The 18,961-nt window shown below is 39.2% G+C and overlaps 1 protein-coding gene across 2 annotated transcripts in view; it reads left to right on the top strand.

Moving 5' to 3' along the window:
• Positions 1-1,319: 1,319 nt before the first annotated feature.
• The window catches only part of LOC5574987 (glutamate receptor ionotropic, kainate 2), a 64,578-nt gene continuing 46,936 nt past the window's right edge, over positions 1,320-18,961 (top strand). Inside the window, exon 1 of one of the 2 annotated variants that reach the window (XM_001655410.2) lies at positions 1,320-2,056. In XM_001655410.2, coding sequence (XP_001655460.2) covers positions 1,945-2,056 — 112 coding nt within the window. In that variant the 5' untranslated portion in view covers positions 1,320-1,944. The remainder of the gene's footprint in view (positions 2,057-18,961) is intronic. The other variant, XM_021841956.1, reaches the window with a different exon arrangement.

Here is an 18,961-nt window from a genome sequence, read left to right on the forward strand (position 1 = left end):
GCTTTAACGCAAGACCACGTAGAAGGTGTCGAATCGGAGGCCTCAGTAATTAGATATTGATTTTAGTATACGTTGAAAATCTTCGGCTATAATAATTAAGCTGCTCTGCAGGCATCACTGAATACATGCAGTGAAACATAGTAGCCATGATTTGTGTGTGCTATATTTTACGCCAGATGCAGCAATGTTGCCTGATCAGAAGATAAATTAACACTGTTTATAAATTTCTAATTGGATATAAATCAGTAACTTATTACTGATCAGTCCGATTTGAAAACGGTCTTCGGCAAAGTTGTTGCTGACAAATGGTATCAATATAGTTCTAACTCTTAAGAACACATAGGCAAATATTATGACCGCAAATATTATCGTTCAAGGTGAAACATCTCGGAATCTAAAAATGGCCGTCACAATGACCGACTTATGCTTCTACTCACGTTTTCAAAGGCACAAAACTGGAGAAATAGTAGGCAAACGTTCCTGATCTTCTTATTTGAAGCTTTCTGCTAGTGCACAAAGTCAAAATAAGAAATGCACTGTTGTGGGATACTTCCTTCGCGAGATTTGTACTTTTAAGTTTTAGTGCAATCTTATAGGTTAGCTTCCAAACTGTTTCACCTTAAATTGATTGCTTTTCCCATAGTTATTCCCATACAAACTTTGAAGGGTTTGTGCAGTCTCAATTTTCATCCAAAGAGCTCAAATTTTGGGAGAACACTCAGATTTTGATCTAGCATCGAATGAACGGTGTGGAGCAAAACTGATTTTTTGAACCACCTTAGTACAGAATATCGAAAATAATTGAATATTATTGAAATAGAAAAGAGTTAGCCGATATTAGTATTAAATATAGATATTTTTCAAACTTGATTGAAAAAATAAAATGCCAGAACACTAGACACATATCTTAAGTGGTGTTTGTCATGAATTCCTAGTTATTTGGCAAAAATTATTTCAAAAATATTTAAGTGTCAAAAGAGACAGCAAATCTAAAGGAAAGATTTTGTGTCTAAAACCAAACGGGAAAACTAATGCTTGAGACTCACATAAGATGCGTTCTTTATTTAGCTTGATAATTCATCAATGGTTATGTTTTTGGCACCAATCAAAACGAATATAACGCACTCGCCGAAGTTAATTTAGAGAACTCACACCGAAACAAGCATCCGCACCTGCAAGCTTTTCATACACTCTCATTGAAACTAACATGAATGAAAATATGGGACACCAGCCAACCAGACAGACAGACAGCGCTGTCTCTGTCCTGCTGATGCGTCCCAAGCTGCGGCACTACGAAGATCACACAAGCATCCCCTTCAGTTTACTGTCGAGATTCACCGTGAAAAGTTGTCACGAGAAAAGTGTCGCACGCGTGCGCTTAGGACGCAGAAGTGAAAATTTTTCATTCGGCTGTCTTGTGAAACGTGTGTAGTTCGGAACTCGCGTCGGATAAACCAAGATTTTTGGTCGAAAAAATTGAAAGAAGTGATCAAAAATATTGTTAATTCATCGATCGAATGCAGTTGAGTGTATCAGTGATGGAAATGAGGTGAAAATTGCAACGGAATTCTGCAAAAAGTGATTTCAAGTGGACGAGAAAAATCTCAAGTGATTCACATGCAGAAGAAAAGTATGGGAAGCAAATAAGAAGATTGTCTGTCTTGAAAGGAAATATTTTCTTGAATGCTGATACAGTGTAAACAACAACAATGCTTTGAAGTTGTTTGACAACAACTATCGAAAGCCGGTGCTTAGTATAAATAAAACATCTATTTGTTGATTTGATCAACTTCAGTAATTACTTCAAGTTACGTAACCGAATAAAGCGACGATAATAAAAAAAAAGTGTGTCAACTCAGTCTTGGTCATATTCTGAGGTAACGTGGTCATCCAAATGCCGAACTGGTGAAAAATCGAGAAAAGTGAGCACATGCCATCGGAAAAATGATTAATAGGAAAAGAATGTTGTTGCTGTTGCTCGTATTGGCCGCCAATTTCGGCGTGTTCCACGCGTATAACAGCGATGCAGACGAAACGGTCGAGCACATCAAGATCGGTGAGTGGATAGTGTTTTTAAATATGTAGCCGAAAAAATTAAAATAAGAAAAGTGGTAGACACAAATGATGTCCTCGATGGTGTGAGCGAAAATATTACCTGCGTTTATAGCGCATTTTACTCGGCATTGGACTCCACACTTATAACATTCGATCAATAAATGCGTAGAAGATATCAAGTAGCGCCACTTTTATTCCAATTTCCGTTTTTTAATCTGGCATTTTCACAACGTGCCCCACCCATTATACACTTCCAGGTTTGGCAACTTTCTGGATACAGGGTTCATCGTAGAGTTGCGCAAACTCGTGTTCTTTCTTCTAACCATACGCTGGTTTCACACACTCCGCCAAAGAGCATCCTAAGCACTCGTTGTTCAAAAATGCCTAGCTCTTGCAGGTCCTCTCCACGTCTCATGACCGCAGAGGACTAGCGGTCTTATCATCGTCTTGTACATGGTATACTTAGTACGGAGGTAATGTGTACCAGACCGCAAGGCCTTGTGGAGTCCGTAGCAAGCACGACTTCCGGTAATGATTCGTCTTCGAATTTCTCTGCTGCAGTTGTTACCCGACATTACCAATGTTCCACCACCTAGAACTCATCTCCTTCGATCATCACACAACTGCCAATGCGAACTCTATTGATCTCGGTTGCTCCAACCTGCAGATATTTCGTCTTCGACGTACTACCCTTCAATCCAACCTTTTCTGCTACACATTTCAGCCTGGCACACTGCTCAGCAACCATCTGGAACGTTCTTCTTTTTTGCACGGTACGCAACCACCGTGCAAATACAGAATCGGGTGTATACACTGTACATCGTTGCCTTGATCAGTCTAGTCAGTTTTCCAACAAAACCCTTCTCTTCATTAACTTTCCATAGATCTTCGCAGTTGATGGTATCATCTATGAATCTATGAATAGGTGGTGCGTAGGAACTTGATATTTCCGACACTTTCAAAAGATCTGCCACAATATAAAGTTTTGGTCCGTTGTCGATCACCCGTTAACGAAATCGGTTCAACGCAACAAATCTGATTGCGATAGACGGTGGAAGACGATCTGGGAAAGCACTTTATAGGCTGCGTTAAGAATAGTGATTGTTCGATAGTTCACACATTCGAACTTGTCATCCTTCTTGTATAGTGGGTATATTACTCCATGCTTCCACTCCTCCAGTAGCTGTTGTGTATCCCAGATCCTTGCTATCAATCGGTGCAGATAAGTAGCCAACCTGTCCGGGCTCATTTTAATAAGTTCCGCTGGAATACCATCCTTCCCAGCTGCTTTGTTGCTCTTGAGCAGTTTGATAGCATTCTTAACTTCAGTTAACCTTTTGTGCGAGTTGGCACGTTTCCCTCATCCGTCGTACTGATGGCGCCATCAATCATGCTGCCTTGGTCGTTTTTTCTGCACCATTCAGGCGTTCATCGTAGTGCGGCTTCCACCTTTCAATAATCTCATGCTCATCCGTCAAAATACCTCCATCCTTATCCCGGCATAGGCTCAATAAAATATTCCCTATCGAGTTCCAAAATCAACAATTGCTTACGGTAATCCTAAACCTTCGGTAAGTGAAGGCTTTCGTATCTACAGATGTAACAAAAGATCTGTGGAACATATTTTAATAAGCCTATATGATTATAAATCTTCTTTATAAATCTACGAAAAATCACTTATTACTCTAGTAGATCTGGAGACCTGCACTCGTAGATGTTCTTGTATAATCTTGAACGGTTGTTCCAAATCTAAACTTCACGGAACATGTGCTCATGAGCACATGTATATGTGTATTAGGGTGGTTCATTCGCTCATTCGATTCTAGATCTAGTTCTGAGTGTCCTCCAAAATTTTAGGTTATTTGAAAACTGAAACTGCACAAGCCCTTAGAAGTTTACATGGGAAATAATATGGTAAAAGCAAGCAATTCATTCAATCAATTATAGTGTTTGCCCACGTGCTTCTGAGAGTTAGAACAACACTGATACTGTTTGATATATTAGTCTGCTACAACTTTGCCGAAGACTGTATAATCGGACGACTCAGTAATTAGTTATTGACATATATATATTCAATCGGAAATCTTTCGACAGTGCTTCTATGCGTTCTTCTAAATAGGCAACATTGCTGCATAAACTAAACCCAAAGGTTGTATCCCTTTAGGCCGAATGCCGTTAGGCCGAATTTCGTTAGGCCGAAAATGACCGATAGTTCTAATAAACTCTAAGCCCAAATGGATAACTAACAGGAATAGGTCAGGATAATTTGTATTACCTAGAAGCCGCCGAATGAATTTTCAGGTCGATTGGATTGTTGGTTTTCGATCAGAATAATTTGCATTACCTAGAAGCCCTCAATATCCGGTGAAAAATATAACTAGAAAGCACAGAAATTTGAAATAGTAGTAAATGACCAAATGTTATTTCAGCCTAACGACACTTTCGGCCAAACGACATTCGACCTAATGGCTATCAGCATAACTACATTCGGCCTAACGACCTGCACCCGTACCCAATTAATTCTTGGATAACTTGAAGAAGTCGTTGATCCGAAAGATCACTGGTTACGCTTACAGACCTGTAGGCCTGTGACACATTCCGGCGTAACGCGACATCGCGAGGAACCGACTTTTATTATCAAATGAGGCCTGTTCTCGGAAATATGCCTTGTGACCATGTCATAAAACAGGTTTTATATTTTACATATTAAATGTACTTGATGTTATGACATTCTTTTTGAAACTTAACACTGTAACCGTAACGCGGCATCCTCGCAGAAATGCACATTTTCAAACGTCACTCTATAATCGCCTATATCTGCTCTGCTATTATTTTTTATTAATTTCTTTATTAGTATCATTCCAAACATTACATTTATTATATCTTATATCTAGATGTTCTGTGTTATTAGACAACACTATCATCCTAATTTGGTAAAACAAATCTAAGATTTTATTAACATTTTGTTAACAACACATTACATTTCATTTGCCGTAGCAGTTCAGATTTTTTACAGGTGAGTTGATTTCACCTGCTTATAAGAGAAAAAAACGCTTTGAATATACTTAACCTAGCTTAACCTAAACATATAACGCATTAATCGTGGCAATAGAAGATTGTAACGATTTTTGCCTGAAATTATTGATTATTTTATTTGACATTTGTTCCAATGTTTCAACATTGGATATTCTATGTAGCTCATTGGTACTATACCAGGGAGGAAGCCTCAGAATCATTTTCAAAATTTTATTTTGAATTCTCTGCAGAGCTTTCTTCCTGGTATTACAACAGCTAGTCCATATTGGTACAGCATACAACATGGCTGGCCTGAAAATTTGTTTGAATATCAAAAGCTTGTTCTTAAGACAAAGTTTTGATTTTCTATTAATAAGGGGATAGAGACATTTTACATATTTGTTACATTTGGCTTGAATGCCCTTAATGTGATTTTGAAAGTTAAATTCTTATCTAGCATGAGCCCTAGATACTTAACTTCATCTGACCAATTTATTGGAACCCCTCTCATCATGAAAACATGTCTACTTGAAGGTTTCAAATAAAGAGCTTTTGGTTTATGTGGGAATATTATTAGTTGAGTTTTGGAAGCATTAGGAGAAATCTTCCATTTTTGCAAGTATGAAGAAAAAATATCCAAACTTTTTTGCAATCGACTACAGATGACACGCAGGCTTCGTCCTTTGGCGGAGAGGCCTGTGTCATCCGCAAACAAAGATTTTTGAAATCCCTGAGGTAACTCAGGTAAGTCAGATGTGAAAATATTGTATAATATTGGTCCCAAAATGCTGCCTTGGGGAACACCAGCTCTTACAGGAAGTCTTTCAGATCTGGAGTTCTGATAATTAACCTGAAGTGTACGATTTGACAGATAACTTTGAATTATTCTAACAATGTATGTTGGAAAATCAAAGTTTTTTTAATTTTACGATCAAACCTTCATGCCAAACACTGTCGAATGCTTTTTCTATGTCTAGAAGAGCAAGACCAGTAGAATAGCCTTCAGATTTGTTGGAACGGATCAAATTTGTTACACGTAAAATTTGATGAGTGGTCGAATGTCCATGGCGGAATCCGAACTGTTCATTGGCAAAAATTGAATTTTCGTTGATGTGGGCCATCATTCTGTTCAAAATAACATTTTCAAAAAGTTTACTGATGGAGGAAAGCAAACTGATTGGACGATAGCTAGAAGCTTCTGCAGGATTTTTGTCTGGTTTTAAAATTGGAACAACCTTAGCATTTTTCCATTTGTCAGGAAAATATGCTAATTGAAAACATTTGTTAAATATATCAACTAAAAATGATAAGCTACTTTCTGGAAGTTTCTTGATGAGGATGTAGAAAATTCCATCATCGCCAGGAGCTTTCATATTTTTTAATTTTTTAATAATAGTTCTCACTTCTTCCAAATCAGTCTCCCAGGCATTTTCGAAAACGTTCTCTTGGTTGAGAATATTTTCGAACTCCTAAGTAACTTCATTTTCAATTGGACTAGTAAGTCCTTAATTAAAATTGTGCGCACTTTCAAACTGCATAGCAAGTTTTTGAGCTTTTTCGCAATTAGTTAGTAATAATTTGTTTTCCTCTTTCAATGCCGGTATAGGCTTCTGAGGTTTTTTCAAGATTTTAGATAATTTCCAAAAGGGCTTAGAGCCGGGGTCCAATTGAGAAATTTTATTTTCAAAATTTTTGTTTCTTAAATCTGCAAAACGTTTCTTGATTTCTTTCTGCAAATCCTGCCATATAATTTTCATAGCAGGATCACGAGTGCGTTGAAATTGCCTTCTCCTCACGTTTTTAAGACGGATCAAGAGTTTAAGATCATCGTCTATAATCACGGATTCAAATTTTACTTCACATTTTGGAATTGCAATGTTCCTGGCTTCAACAATGGAATTTGTTAAAGTTTCAAGAGCATTGTCAATATCAATTTTAGTTTCTAAAGAAATGTTAACATCAAGATTAGAGTCAACATACGTTTCATATATATTCCAGTCGGCTCGTAAATAATTGAAAGTGGAGCTGATAGGATTGAGAATCGCTTCATGCGATATTTGAAATGTAACAGGAACATGATCAGAATCAAAATCAGCATGAGTAACTAATTGGCTACAAAGATGACTAGAGTCGGTTAAGACCAAGTCAATTGTAGATGGATTTCTAGAAGAGGAAAAACATGTAGGGCTATCAGGGTATTGAATTGAGAAATATCCTGAAGAGCACTCATCAAATAAAATTCTGCCGTTGGAATTACTTTGAGAATTATTCCATGACCGATGCTTGGCATTAAAGTCACCAATGACAAAAATTTTTGACTTATTGCGAGTCAATTTTCGCAAGTCAGTTTGGAGCAAATTAACTTGCTGTCCAGAGCATTGAAAAGGCAAATAGGCAGCTATGAAAGTATATTTTCCAAACTGTGTTTCAACAGAAACACCTGAAGTTTCAAAAACTTTAGTTTCAAATGACGAAAACAGTTGATGTTTTATACGCCTATGAATGATGATTGCAACTCCCCCACATGCCCCATCAAGTCGATCATTACGATAAACAAAAAAGTTAGGATCTCTTTTTAGTTTGGATCCAGGTTTTAAATAAGTTTCGGTAATAACTGCTATATGCACGTTATTAACTGTAAGAAAATTAAACAGCTCGTCCTCTTTACCATTCAGAGAACGAGCATTCCAATTTAAAATATTTAAATTATTATTTGGATCCATTAGAAAAACGTAATCCAATAACAATTTTGTGAGAGGCCACGTGCTCAGTAGCATAGCATCGTAGCAACATAGGCGTAGCAAGGTGTAACATAGTAACCTAGTTGACTTGTTATGTTGAATAAATAAGTTTTTCATTCCCTGTTGATAAATCACTCAAACAAGACGTGTTTCAATACGCGCTAGCTGCATAACTCTATCAGGTTGTGGTGCCCAGATAAAAACCACTAGGCAGATTTGAAGTCCAGTAGGAGTGATTATTTGGAATCCAAAGTCAAGAAGCGTAGCAGTTGATATCCTGTGATGGAGTGGGGACGAATCCCGAAGCTCAACAGTTCCAACTATCAGTCGTGGTCGTTTGCGGTGAAAGCGTTGCTGAGACGGGAGCAATTATGGAAATTTGTCGACCCAGGGACAGCACCGGTTGAAGTAACCGACGCGTGGACGAATGGTGACGAAAAGGCTCTGTCTACTATTCAACTTACAGTGGAAGAGAGTCAATTCACCATTATCGAGGCAGAAACGACGGCAAAATCGATCGACTTGGAAGGCGTTGAAGGAATATCACAGTAAGACTTCGCTTGGACAGAAAGTGACTCTTTTGAAGCAGATCACCAATCAAAACTACCGTGTTGGAGAGAGCATGGAAGCTTACCTTGCGGATATACTGAAGAACTACTCAAGACTGGAGAGTTCCGGTTTCCAGATGCAAGAATGCTTGAAAGTCGCACTTATCCTTCGAGGACTTCCGGAATCTTTTAACCCTTTGACGACGGCTTTGGAAGCTCGTAAAGAAGAAGATCTGACGCTTGAATTTGTGAAGATGAAACTCATCGACGAAGCCGACAAGCAGTCCAAACCGAAGGGCGGAATGGAAGAACAAGCTTTGAAGATAGGAGGCAGAGGTAAGCAGCAAAAATCTGTGGCGTGTTACTTCTGTGGAATTCAAGGTCATCGGAAGAAGGATTGCCGGGCCTATCTTGCGGAGCATAATTCCAACGAAAAGACCAAGAAGAGGTCCTACAAGGAAAAGGCGAAAGTAGTGCATGAAGATGACCAAAATAAGGCGTTTACGCTTATGGTGCGAAATCGTAGACAGGCATCGAAATCCTGGATAGTGGACTCCGGGGCGACATCCCATCTTGCGAATGATCACAAATCGTTCCAGCGTTTGGACAGTTCAGCGCGTCCGGAAATCACAGGTGCAGATGGAAACTCGATTCGTACTGCTGGAATAGGAGATTGTGTGATCCAGTGTCTCGATAGCAAAGGCAAAGAAGTGAAGATTACGCTGACTGAGGTCATCTACGCCCCTGACGTTGAAGGAAACCTGTTGTCGATCACGAAGCTCACGGAAAAAGGTGTACGTGCTATGTTTGAAGCCAATCGATGCAGTATGTGGTTCAATGGTGAGGAAATTGCGACGGCAGATCGAGTTAGTGGTCTGTACCAGCTGAATACGGTAGAAGAATCGCGTTCCTTGATGGTAGCAAATCGTCAACACAATAAGGACTGTCAACACTTGTGGCATCGCAGACTTGGCCATAGAGATCCGGATGTTCTTGGAGAAATCGAACGGAAGAATTTGGTATCTGGTATGCAAGTTAAGAATTGTAGTATACAGTTGACGTGTGAATGCTGCATCGAAGGGAAAATGGCCCGACCCACATTTGCAAAGGAAGCTGTGAAGACTTCAAAGGAGATTTTGGATATCGTTCACAGTGACGTGAGTGGCCCGATGACGAAAACTCAAGGCGGTTGCAGATATTACCTCACCATGATAGATGATCACACCACCGTTACACGATGGTATACTTTTTGAAAGAGAAGTCCGAAGTTGAAGGCAGAATTCGTGAGTATGTACGTTTTGTTGAAACTCAGTTCGGAAGAAAACCGAAAGCCATTCGGTCGGATAGAGGGGGCGAGTACACGAGTCACAGTTTACAGAAATTCTACGTTTCGGAAGGTATCAAGGCAGAATACACGGCTGGGTATGCACCCCAGCAAAACGGCGTGGCGGAACGAAAAAAATAGAAGCTTGAATGAGATGGGACTGTGCATGCTGCTCGACGCTGGACTACCGCGGAAGTTTTGGGCGGAAGCAGTTAATACAGCAGTATATTTGCAGAACAGACTTCCGACGAAAGCGCCTGACATCACACCATTCGAAGTATGGTTTGGAAGAAAACCGGATTTAAGCCACCTGAGGGTGTTCGGGTGCGGAGTGTATGCTTGGAAACCACAGCAAAAACGTAAGAAGTTTGAATCGAAGGCAGTGAAGCTTACGTTTGTTGGATATGCTACCGACAGCGAAGCGTACAGATTATTGAACACCAAGACGGGAGAAATAGTCATTAGCCGGGATGTGAGATTCCTGGAGGTGGACGAATTAGCGAAGAAGATACCAGACGGTTCCATGGAAAAGCCAGCAATTGATGAAACTGAAGAAACAGAAGTTCCTCTACAATTTACCGATTTGGAAAACGTCGTGCCGGAAGTAGCTGAACATCGTGATGAGTTTGAAGACCCCGAAGTCGAAGATGATGAGGAAGCCTATGAGCTTGCGGAGCAAACATTATCGGATGGTGACGAGAGTCAACTAAATGATGACACAATGAAACAAGCAGTAGTACGACGATCAACTCGGCCGAACATTGGAATGCCGCCTGATAGGTTCCAAGAAGTGGTAAGCCTGGCTGTGGATCTAGCTGAACCCAAGACGTTTGCAGAAGCAGTATCTGGTGCTGAGCAAGTTCAGTGGAAGGCTGCAATGAAAGAAGAGATGACGTCACATCGAGAGAACGGAACATGGGAGATTACCGAGCTACCACCTGGTCGGACAGCGATAGGATGTAAATGGGTCTACAAGCGGAAGCAAGATGAGACTGGTCAAGTGACAAGGTATAAAGCGAGACTAGTTGCTCAAGGATTTTCGCAGAAATTCGGAACAGATCGTGTTCGCTCCTGTTATAAAGCAAGCAACATTTCGAACCGTTTTAACGCTAGCAAGCAGGGACCGGATGCTGGTACGCCATGTAGACATCAAGACAGCCTATCTGTATGGAGAGCTGCAGGAGGAAATCTATATGAAGCAACCTCCAGGTTTCATGAGCAGCAATGTGAACGACGTGTGCAGGTTACGACGCAGTCTGTATGGACTCAAGCAAGCTGCAAGAGTATGGAACCATAGGATCGACGGAGTGTTCAAGAAATTGGGCTTCCATAGTTCAACTGCGGATCCATGCCTCTACGTGCGGCGAACGAAGAATGGATTCTTGTATTTGCTGATCTATGTAGATGACATTGTCGTTGTTGTACGAACGGAATCCGAGTATCGAGCATTGGTGGCGGCGCTTAAGGAGGAGTTTAAGATAACAGAATTGGGAGATTTACGTTTTTTCCTCGGACTGCAAGTAAGGAAGAAAAATGGAAGATACTCATTGAATCAAAGAAGCTATATAATAAAAGTTTTGTCTCGATTCCGAATGGAGAATGCCAAGACATCCAGAATTCCAATGATTACCGGCTTTCTACAACAAAAGGAGGAGGAATTGATGCAGAACCAAGGAGAGTTCCAGAACCTGATCGGATGTTTGTTGTATATCGCCGTCAATACTAGGCCTGATGTGGCAATTGCAACTTCTATCCTTGGACGACGAGTTTCAAATCCAACCACAGCGGACTGGAATGAAGCAAAAAGAATACTTCGATATCTCAAAGGCACAGCGGACCATGAATTGCACTTGGGTGGAGGAGAGCCATGCGAGATAGAGTGCTACGTGGACGCAGACTGGGCTGGAGAGATCGGTGAGCGAAAGTCAAACACCGGCTACATTTTCAAGCTAGGAGGAGGTCTCGTCAACTGGAGATGCAGCAAACAGACTAGCGTTTCGTTATCAAGTACTGAGGCGGAATACATCGCACTTGCAGAATGTCTTCAAGAGCTGCAGTGGTTGCGCAAGCTGATGGGCGATCTAGGCGAGACGATGAAGTTACCAGTACGTGTGAACGAAGATAATCAAAGCTGTATTGCCCTTACTGTTGCAGATAGAACCACTCGAAAATCTAAGCATATTAACACTAAATACTGCTATGTGAAGGATCTTCTGAAGAACGGAATTGTAACTATCCAATATTGCCCAACGGATAAGATGGAAGCTGATCTGTTAACCAAGCCTTTGGGAGCAGTTAAACTGAAGCAGCTGAGAGAAGCGATTGGAGTACGGCTGGCCAATGTTGAGGAGGAGTGTGAAAGGCCACGTGCTTAGTAGCATAGCACCGTAGCAACATAGGCGTAGCAAGGTGTAACATAGTAACCTAGTTGACTTGTTATGTTGAATAAATAAGTTTTTCATTCCCTGTTGATAAATCACTCAAACAAGACGTGTTTCAATACGCGCTAGCTGCATAACTCTATCAAATTTGATTTGTAAATTTTACACCTACTTGGACTGCTTCAGTCATAGTAGTGGCTTTGAACATTGCATCAATCATTAGATTCAATTGTTCAGTTAGAAAATTAAAATCAGAGGCAGACATATCATCTGAAGATTTCCTATTGGAATTTTCGGTAGACGAAGAAGCGGGGTAGGAGTTACCTGTGGTGGTAGGGTTTTTTCCATTTGATTTGAAACAAGTAGAATGGGTACTCATGAAACGAATAGGGGAAGAGTTCAAATTACCTGCTACGATATCGGCAAAGGATTTACCGTGGGTAGATACATTCGAAATTGAAAGATTCGAACGGCTATCCGACGGATTAAAATTAGTTTGTGAATGAGCATGATTATGATCTTCCTGATGGGTATGATTCATGATCAAGCGATCGTTAACTGAAAAATGAGCATTGTTCGATACTCTACCAGGCAAATTCCGGAAACGACCGTTATCGTAACGGATATTATCCTTCATCTGCCTGGCACGAGCCTCAACGACTCTTTTGCGTGAAATGCATTCCCAAAAGTTAGCTTTGTGAGGGCCCTTGCAATTGGCGCATTCAAACTTTCTGGTATCTTCTTTCACAGGACAGTCGTCCTTAGCGTGAGAAGAACCTCCACAAATCATGCATTTAGCATCCATGCGACAATTTTTTGTACCATGACCCCACTTTTGGCACCGACGGCACTGAGTGGGGTTCTGGTAATTTCCTCCAGGTTTCTGGAAATGTTCCCACGTCACACGGACATCGAACATAAGTTTAGCTTTTTCTAAAGCTTTAATATTATTTAGTTCTTTTTTGTTAAAGTGAACTAAATAATATTCTTGAGAAAGCCCTTTCCGAACAATGCCAGATTGGGTTCTCTTTTTCATAATGATTACTTGGACTGGGGAAAATCCAAGTAAATCATTTATTCCATTTTTGATCTCTTCAGGTGACTTATAGTCACTTGAGAGACCTTTCAAGACGACTTTGAACAAACGTTCAGTTTTGTCGTCATAAGTAAAAAAAATGTGCTTCTTCTCTTCAAGATGTTTGAGAAGAAGTTCGCGATCTTTAAGAGTTTCCGACAAAACGCGACAGTCTCCTTTCATTGCGATTTGGAAGGAAACCTTGATTCCCCTAATGGAGTTCAAGATCTCCTGCCTAAATCCCCCAAATTCGGAACAACTGACCACGATAGGCGGCACTCTTTGCTTCCTCACTTGAATCAAAGAGCCTAAGCTAGAGGCTGCTTCGATTTGGTGTTCGGAAAATTTGTCTAGAGCATCGAACTGATTGCTCATTTCGATACAATTATTCATTTCACCCTTGGAAGAAACTTCGCATTCCGGGGAAGCGTCCTTTCTTCCATTCTTGCCACGTGTAGTGACAGTTTTAAAACCCACTTTTTTGGAAGGAAGTAGTGAATTCAGAGATTCACCCTTCCTTTTGTTAGTTGTTGATACCATGTTTAGTTAATAAACGAGAAAGACGTGACCTTCGAGAGGTTTTTTCCCAAGACGGTGTCCAAGAAGGATTACCACCGCTAGCTTTCGCCAACGGGTCCAACGAAAAATCGAAGGCACGGGTCCAAACAAGGATCGTAAAGGGATCAATAGTAGAAAAAATAGTACTGAAAAGTACTGTTTAAGTAGCACTGAAAAGTACCGTTTTTAATTTTAGCACTGAAAAGTACTGTTTGTGTAGCACTGAAAAGTACTGTTTTATTGCTTTAGGTAGTTTTTAAGAAAACTTCCAAGAGCAGAGAGAATTCGTGTACGCACAGCACGAAGGTACGATGCGCACTGATCTGCTCTGCTATAATTTTTAGAATCTAGGTTTGTTCTTGGCAATCCTTATATGCATTGATTAAAACCAGCGTGTGACTTCAAACTGGAAGGAAATATTGAATAATTGTAGAATTGAATTGATTTCATTTTATGAGCGTCGCGTTACGTTTATCTCCCAACAGGGTTCTGCAAATGGGGTCGCGTTACGCAAAAAGCATTTTTTATGTTTTTTTTTGACCAAATCGGTGATACTGCTTTCAGGTTTCGGAAAAATTCATATCTAAAATTGTTATTTGTTTAATACATTCAACATTCTGCCTCACAGTGGAGTAATTTGATCCGACACTGGTAAAAACTAATTTAATGTTTCTGTGAAACCTTTTGAGGATGTCGTGCTTTTTAAAAGCGTAGATGGTGCTTGGGGTCACCACAGAAATTTTACTAAGTTCTTTGCAATAATTTTTAGACGCTTCTGTGATTTTTTAAGAATGTTTCGGATACAAAGCCTTCGAATGGCGGAGCGAATAATCATGCATTTTGGCACATGGTAGAGTACGATGTACTAGTATGCTTTAGGTAAAGTCGACAAGCAGATGTTTATGGAACTATCCGAAATTCAATAAATACAGTGGAGTTAATGGATTTGATAAATGGGTAAAATTATTCAAAAGATTCAATAAAGTATTTTAAGCATATTGTGTGATAAATTTGTAGAAGACCATAATAGCTTTCTATTAATGGGCTGAAAAATCTGTAGAGCTACTGTACAGTGGTATAATAGCCATTTTTTGGGTTAAAATGTTTAACCGTCCCTTTGTACTTTTTTGAAGATTATGTTTCCGACTACGTTATAGAGGACATTTTGGGACTGCGTTTAGAGTGTAGCACGCTGTCTGTAGCAGAAGATTATAAAAATCGAATTTACATCGGATTGTTTCTCGCTAGAGATTAGTATTTGAACTACGTTTTCATAATCAGAAGGTTTTAAAATATTCTATCGATGAAATATTGATTTTTTCCACTTATAAGCCATTCTTCATACTAAAATCTATAAAAATCCCGTTTTGTGACAAAATGTATGAAAAAAATTCACCGATAGAATATTTTAAAACCTTCCGATTATGAAAATATTGACCGAATACTGATCTTTAGCGAGAAAAAATCGATTTATATAATCTGCTGGTTCAGTGTAGGTGTTCAGGATTTACTAAAGGTGGTCTGAATACGGAATTCTGCCGCACAGGGTGAACCTGATATTGGGCCAATAATATTTCAACGTCCATCTAGTATTTTGAGGATCATGTTTTAGCAAAATTGTTAAGGACGTTTATGGTCTCAAAATAGTGATCTGAATATCATGGAATTCTGTCGCACAGAGGAGCTATTAGATCAGATTATTAGGTGAAACTGTGAATACATTTTTACTCATAAAATTCAATCAGGGAAAGTGTACCAGTTATGGCTACAGTGGTTCCCTATTTGGCCATGTAAAGTGATTCCTAAGGGCAATCAAGAGCTCATGGAGGTTTCAGGAGTTTCCAAGATATTTTCGATTCAAAAAGGTTCTTGAAAAGCTACAGAATATTTCAGAATATTCCTTGAAGATTTCATTCACATCCGAAGGTTACTCAAGCGGTTTAAGAAGTTTCGGAGAATAATCATGGGCCCTAAAATGTTTCCAGGTATTACCATGAAGTACCCAAAAGTAGTGATTTTAAATAGTGCAGCTTTATACGGTAAGCTTCGTTCAAGTGTTCAAAGAGAAAGTAGCGATGTTCAGATTATGATTCCTCATCTGACACAAGCCAATTCGTAAGCTCAAAACTAATTTTGTTTCAGGAGAGCGCTATAAGGTGCCGGTACCAATGGTTGTAATGTACCAGTAGATTGGACTATGAAATAAAACGTACATTTTTCGATAAATCCGACTCCTGTTTTTTTTTTTTTTTTTTTTTGGTGGATAGATCGCCTTTAGTTTAGTCGAATTGCCAAAGTTCAGCTTTTTATTTTATCAAAAAGTCATATAATTGATTAGAAAAAAAATTGCTCCCTTGCACCAGTAGTTAATCTTAAAAAAATGAATGGTGCAATTGCTCTACATATCAAACATTGAATAGACATACAAATATACGCAGCGCAATGTGTGTGTTAGATTGGCTCTGACTACGCCTCCCCGTCAAAATCTTTCGCATTCGCTCGTCAAAAATGTGACTGCATGTCACGTGGCCCAAATGCACTGACCGGAAAAAAAAGAAATGCTAACGATTCTGCCTGCCACCGACCGCCGCCGCCGAAAAATTCGACGCCAAGCAACGGTGCAGAAAAACAGCGAAAATCTGAATGAAAACGGCGATGTTTACCAACAGAGCAAACACCATTCGGCAACGCGCGTTCATTTCCTTCTTCCTTCATTTTTTTACCATTCGCATTTTCCCAATTTTCCCCTTACTCGCTTTACCAGCAGGATTTGGATCGGATCGGTTCAGTGTATTTCGTTCACATTTTTTATTTTTATTTTGCTTTCACTCGACCAATCCCTCCGACCAGTAAGCTGAAACATAAATATATCTGAATAATATAAGAAAAATACAAGTAACACATTTTGTTACTTTGTGTTCTTGGTACTACTTTTACCTTTTCCCCACTCAAATACCAGCTGAATCACATTTAAACATTGATTTTGAAAATTTGTCGATGGAGGTGACCCATTTCGCATAAAGACGTTTAGCATAAAATATTTTCATACAAGAACAGGTAGCATTTTAAAGAATGCATGCAATTCTCTTTATGCCAATCGTCCATTATGCGAAAAGTCTACCAATATAATTATGCGAAACGTCCTACCCCCTGAGTCGATACCTCAACCTTGACACTTTGGATCATGTTTGAAGTCCACTTAGTCGTCAAAAATGCCACAGGGGTTTGACTTTTTAACACTGGAGATGTTCCTAACTGACATTTCAAAAGGTACACTGAAAACAAAATTCACCCAAAATTAGAGTTGAAACCAAAGAGTGTGGAAAACCCGCAAAATAACATAAACAAAACGTGAAATACATTAAGAAATTGAGTTAACAGAAAAGTAAGACAGAAATGCCCAGCACGCTACCGTTTTGAGCTCCAGGTAGCCAAAGTAGTATAAAATACTGATTCTATAAATTCTATAATTCACATAAAGTTTAAGCTATGGTTTATTAAACTTTTCAGAGATATATTCCACCAAGCATGTAGACTAAATGATTAACTTTTATGTAGGATATAGTTCAGTTGAAATTGCACGATCACATTTTGGATTAAATCAATTTATTCAACGTACTTGCAGTACCTAACGATTCAAACATAATTTGTGAAAAAAGTGGTAATTAATAAACAAAAGCTTTTGCAATTATGTTGCAATCCACTGGTCGAGCCGTCTCAATTTTTTTCTTCTCCCTGTCAAGTTTGAACTATTTGAATAAACGTGTCCGCTCGAGAGAGGCTAAAAAAGCACCGCGGAGATACGACGATGCTGTTTGTTTTCGTTTGATATACCATAAGCCGGAGTAAACTATTGAAATCCTCGCCGGCTGGCATATGTTGGCTGGTGTTTGCACTACTGGAGGCGCCCAGCAGCAGAGCGGGACAAGCATTTTATGATACGTCCTACGTGTTTAAATAGCACTCTGGATGGGGCACAATGGTAGGGCTCCATGCAAGGAAGTGGCCAAAACTACCGAAAAAGTGTTCAAATAGTCAAATCTTCGAAAAGTAAACGAACTAAGTTTATCGATTTATCGTATTTCACAGACAAAATTCTACACATCTCACTTTAAACCTACGCGGGTTTTACTTAAAAAAATGATCAATTTTCAGATTTACAAAATGACTTAAGTCAGATTTTCAACATTCGTAATCTAACCACTACTTTCAACCAATGCTGGAGAGACAAAGCGACGTAAGTACAAATCGGAACAAAACATCCTTGAGGCGATCCTGAACTGGTACAAAAACGTCGTAAGTAATCAAATAACACGCTGTTCGTTTTATGGGATATAACATGCTGTTTTTTTTTATGGGAAAATAATAAAAAAAACACCCTCTTTTTTATTTAATGACAAATTCGCATGCAAAACTTACACGGTGAGAATGTTGAAAAGCGGATTTATTTTAGAAAAGTTCCAGAAAAAAAGGTTTAAGAAGAATACATTTTCTAAAATCCCTATGAAAGTTACTTACGTTAATTTGAAAAAGTAGTCGAAAGTAGCATGTTACCATTAGATATTTCTATCACAAAATTTGAAATCACTTCATGATTCAACTGGTTTGAAAATTCGTAAAAGGGCCTATCTGCCGATGATATTTGAATTCAAGCATTTTTTTAATAAATCATCGAGCTTTTAGTGGAATACCAATAAATGAACGAAAACCCGAATTTAGTACTATACCATTTAACTTTGCTAGAATTTGTATTCTTTGACAGATACGCGTATTACGACCTCAACTGTGAGCACACGTCTTCAGTGTCGTGTACTACAATCGACTTAAGCCTTACAGTTGAGGTCGAAATACGCGTATTTGTCAAAGGATACAAACTCTAGCGGAATTAAATGGTATAGTACTAAAGGCGAGTTTTGGCCACATGTTATTTGTTTATCAACCATTGTGCGTGCGGAGGGAGAGAGGTGGTGGTCGGTCGATGGCCATCGGAAAAGCTGCAATTCGCAGTGCACAAAGCAAATGGAACATGAAACCACGAATTGGATGGAAAATAGCGGATAAATGCTGTCGGTTATTTAGGTTTGATGACATGAGTAACGATTTTTCGGATTCGTTTGAGCTACTGTGTGACGGGAATGCTAATAGAGTGCGATGGATTATTTTTTTGTTTGTTTCTAGATGCCAATTATTCAACCGGGATTCTATTTCATGTCAGTACTTAGAATGTCTAGTTGATTTTTATATACTGTTTGTGTTTTGCATTA

Source organism: Aedes aegypti, chromosome 1 (assembly GCF_002204515.2).
Source record: "Aedes aegypti strain LVP_AGWG chromosome 1, AaegL5.0 Primary Assembly, whole genome shotgun sequence".
Lineage (NCBI taxonomy): Eukaryota > Metazoa > Arthropoda > Insecta > Diptera > Culicidae > Aedes > Aedes aegypti.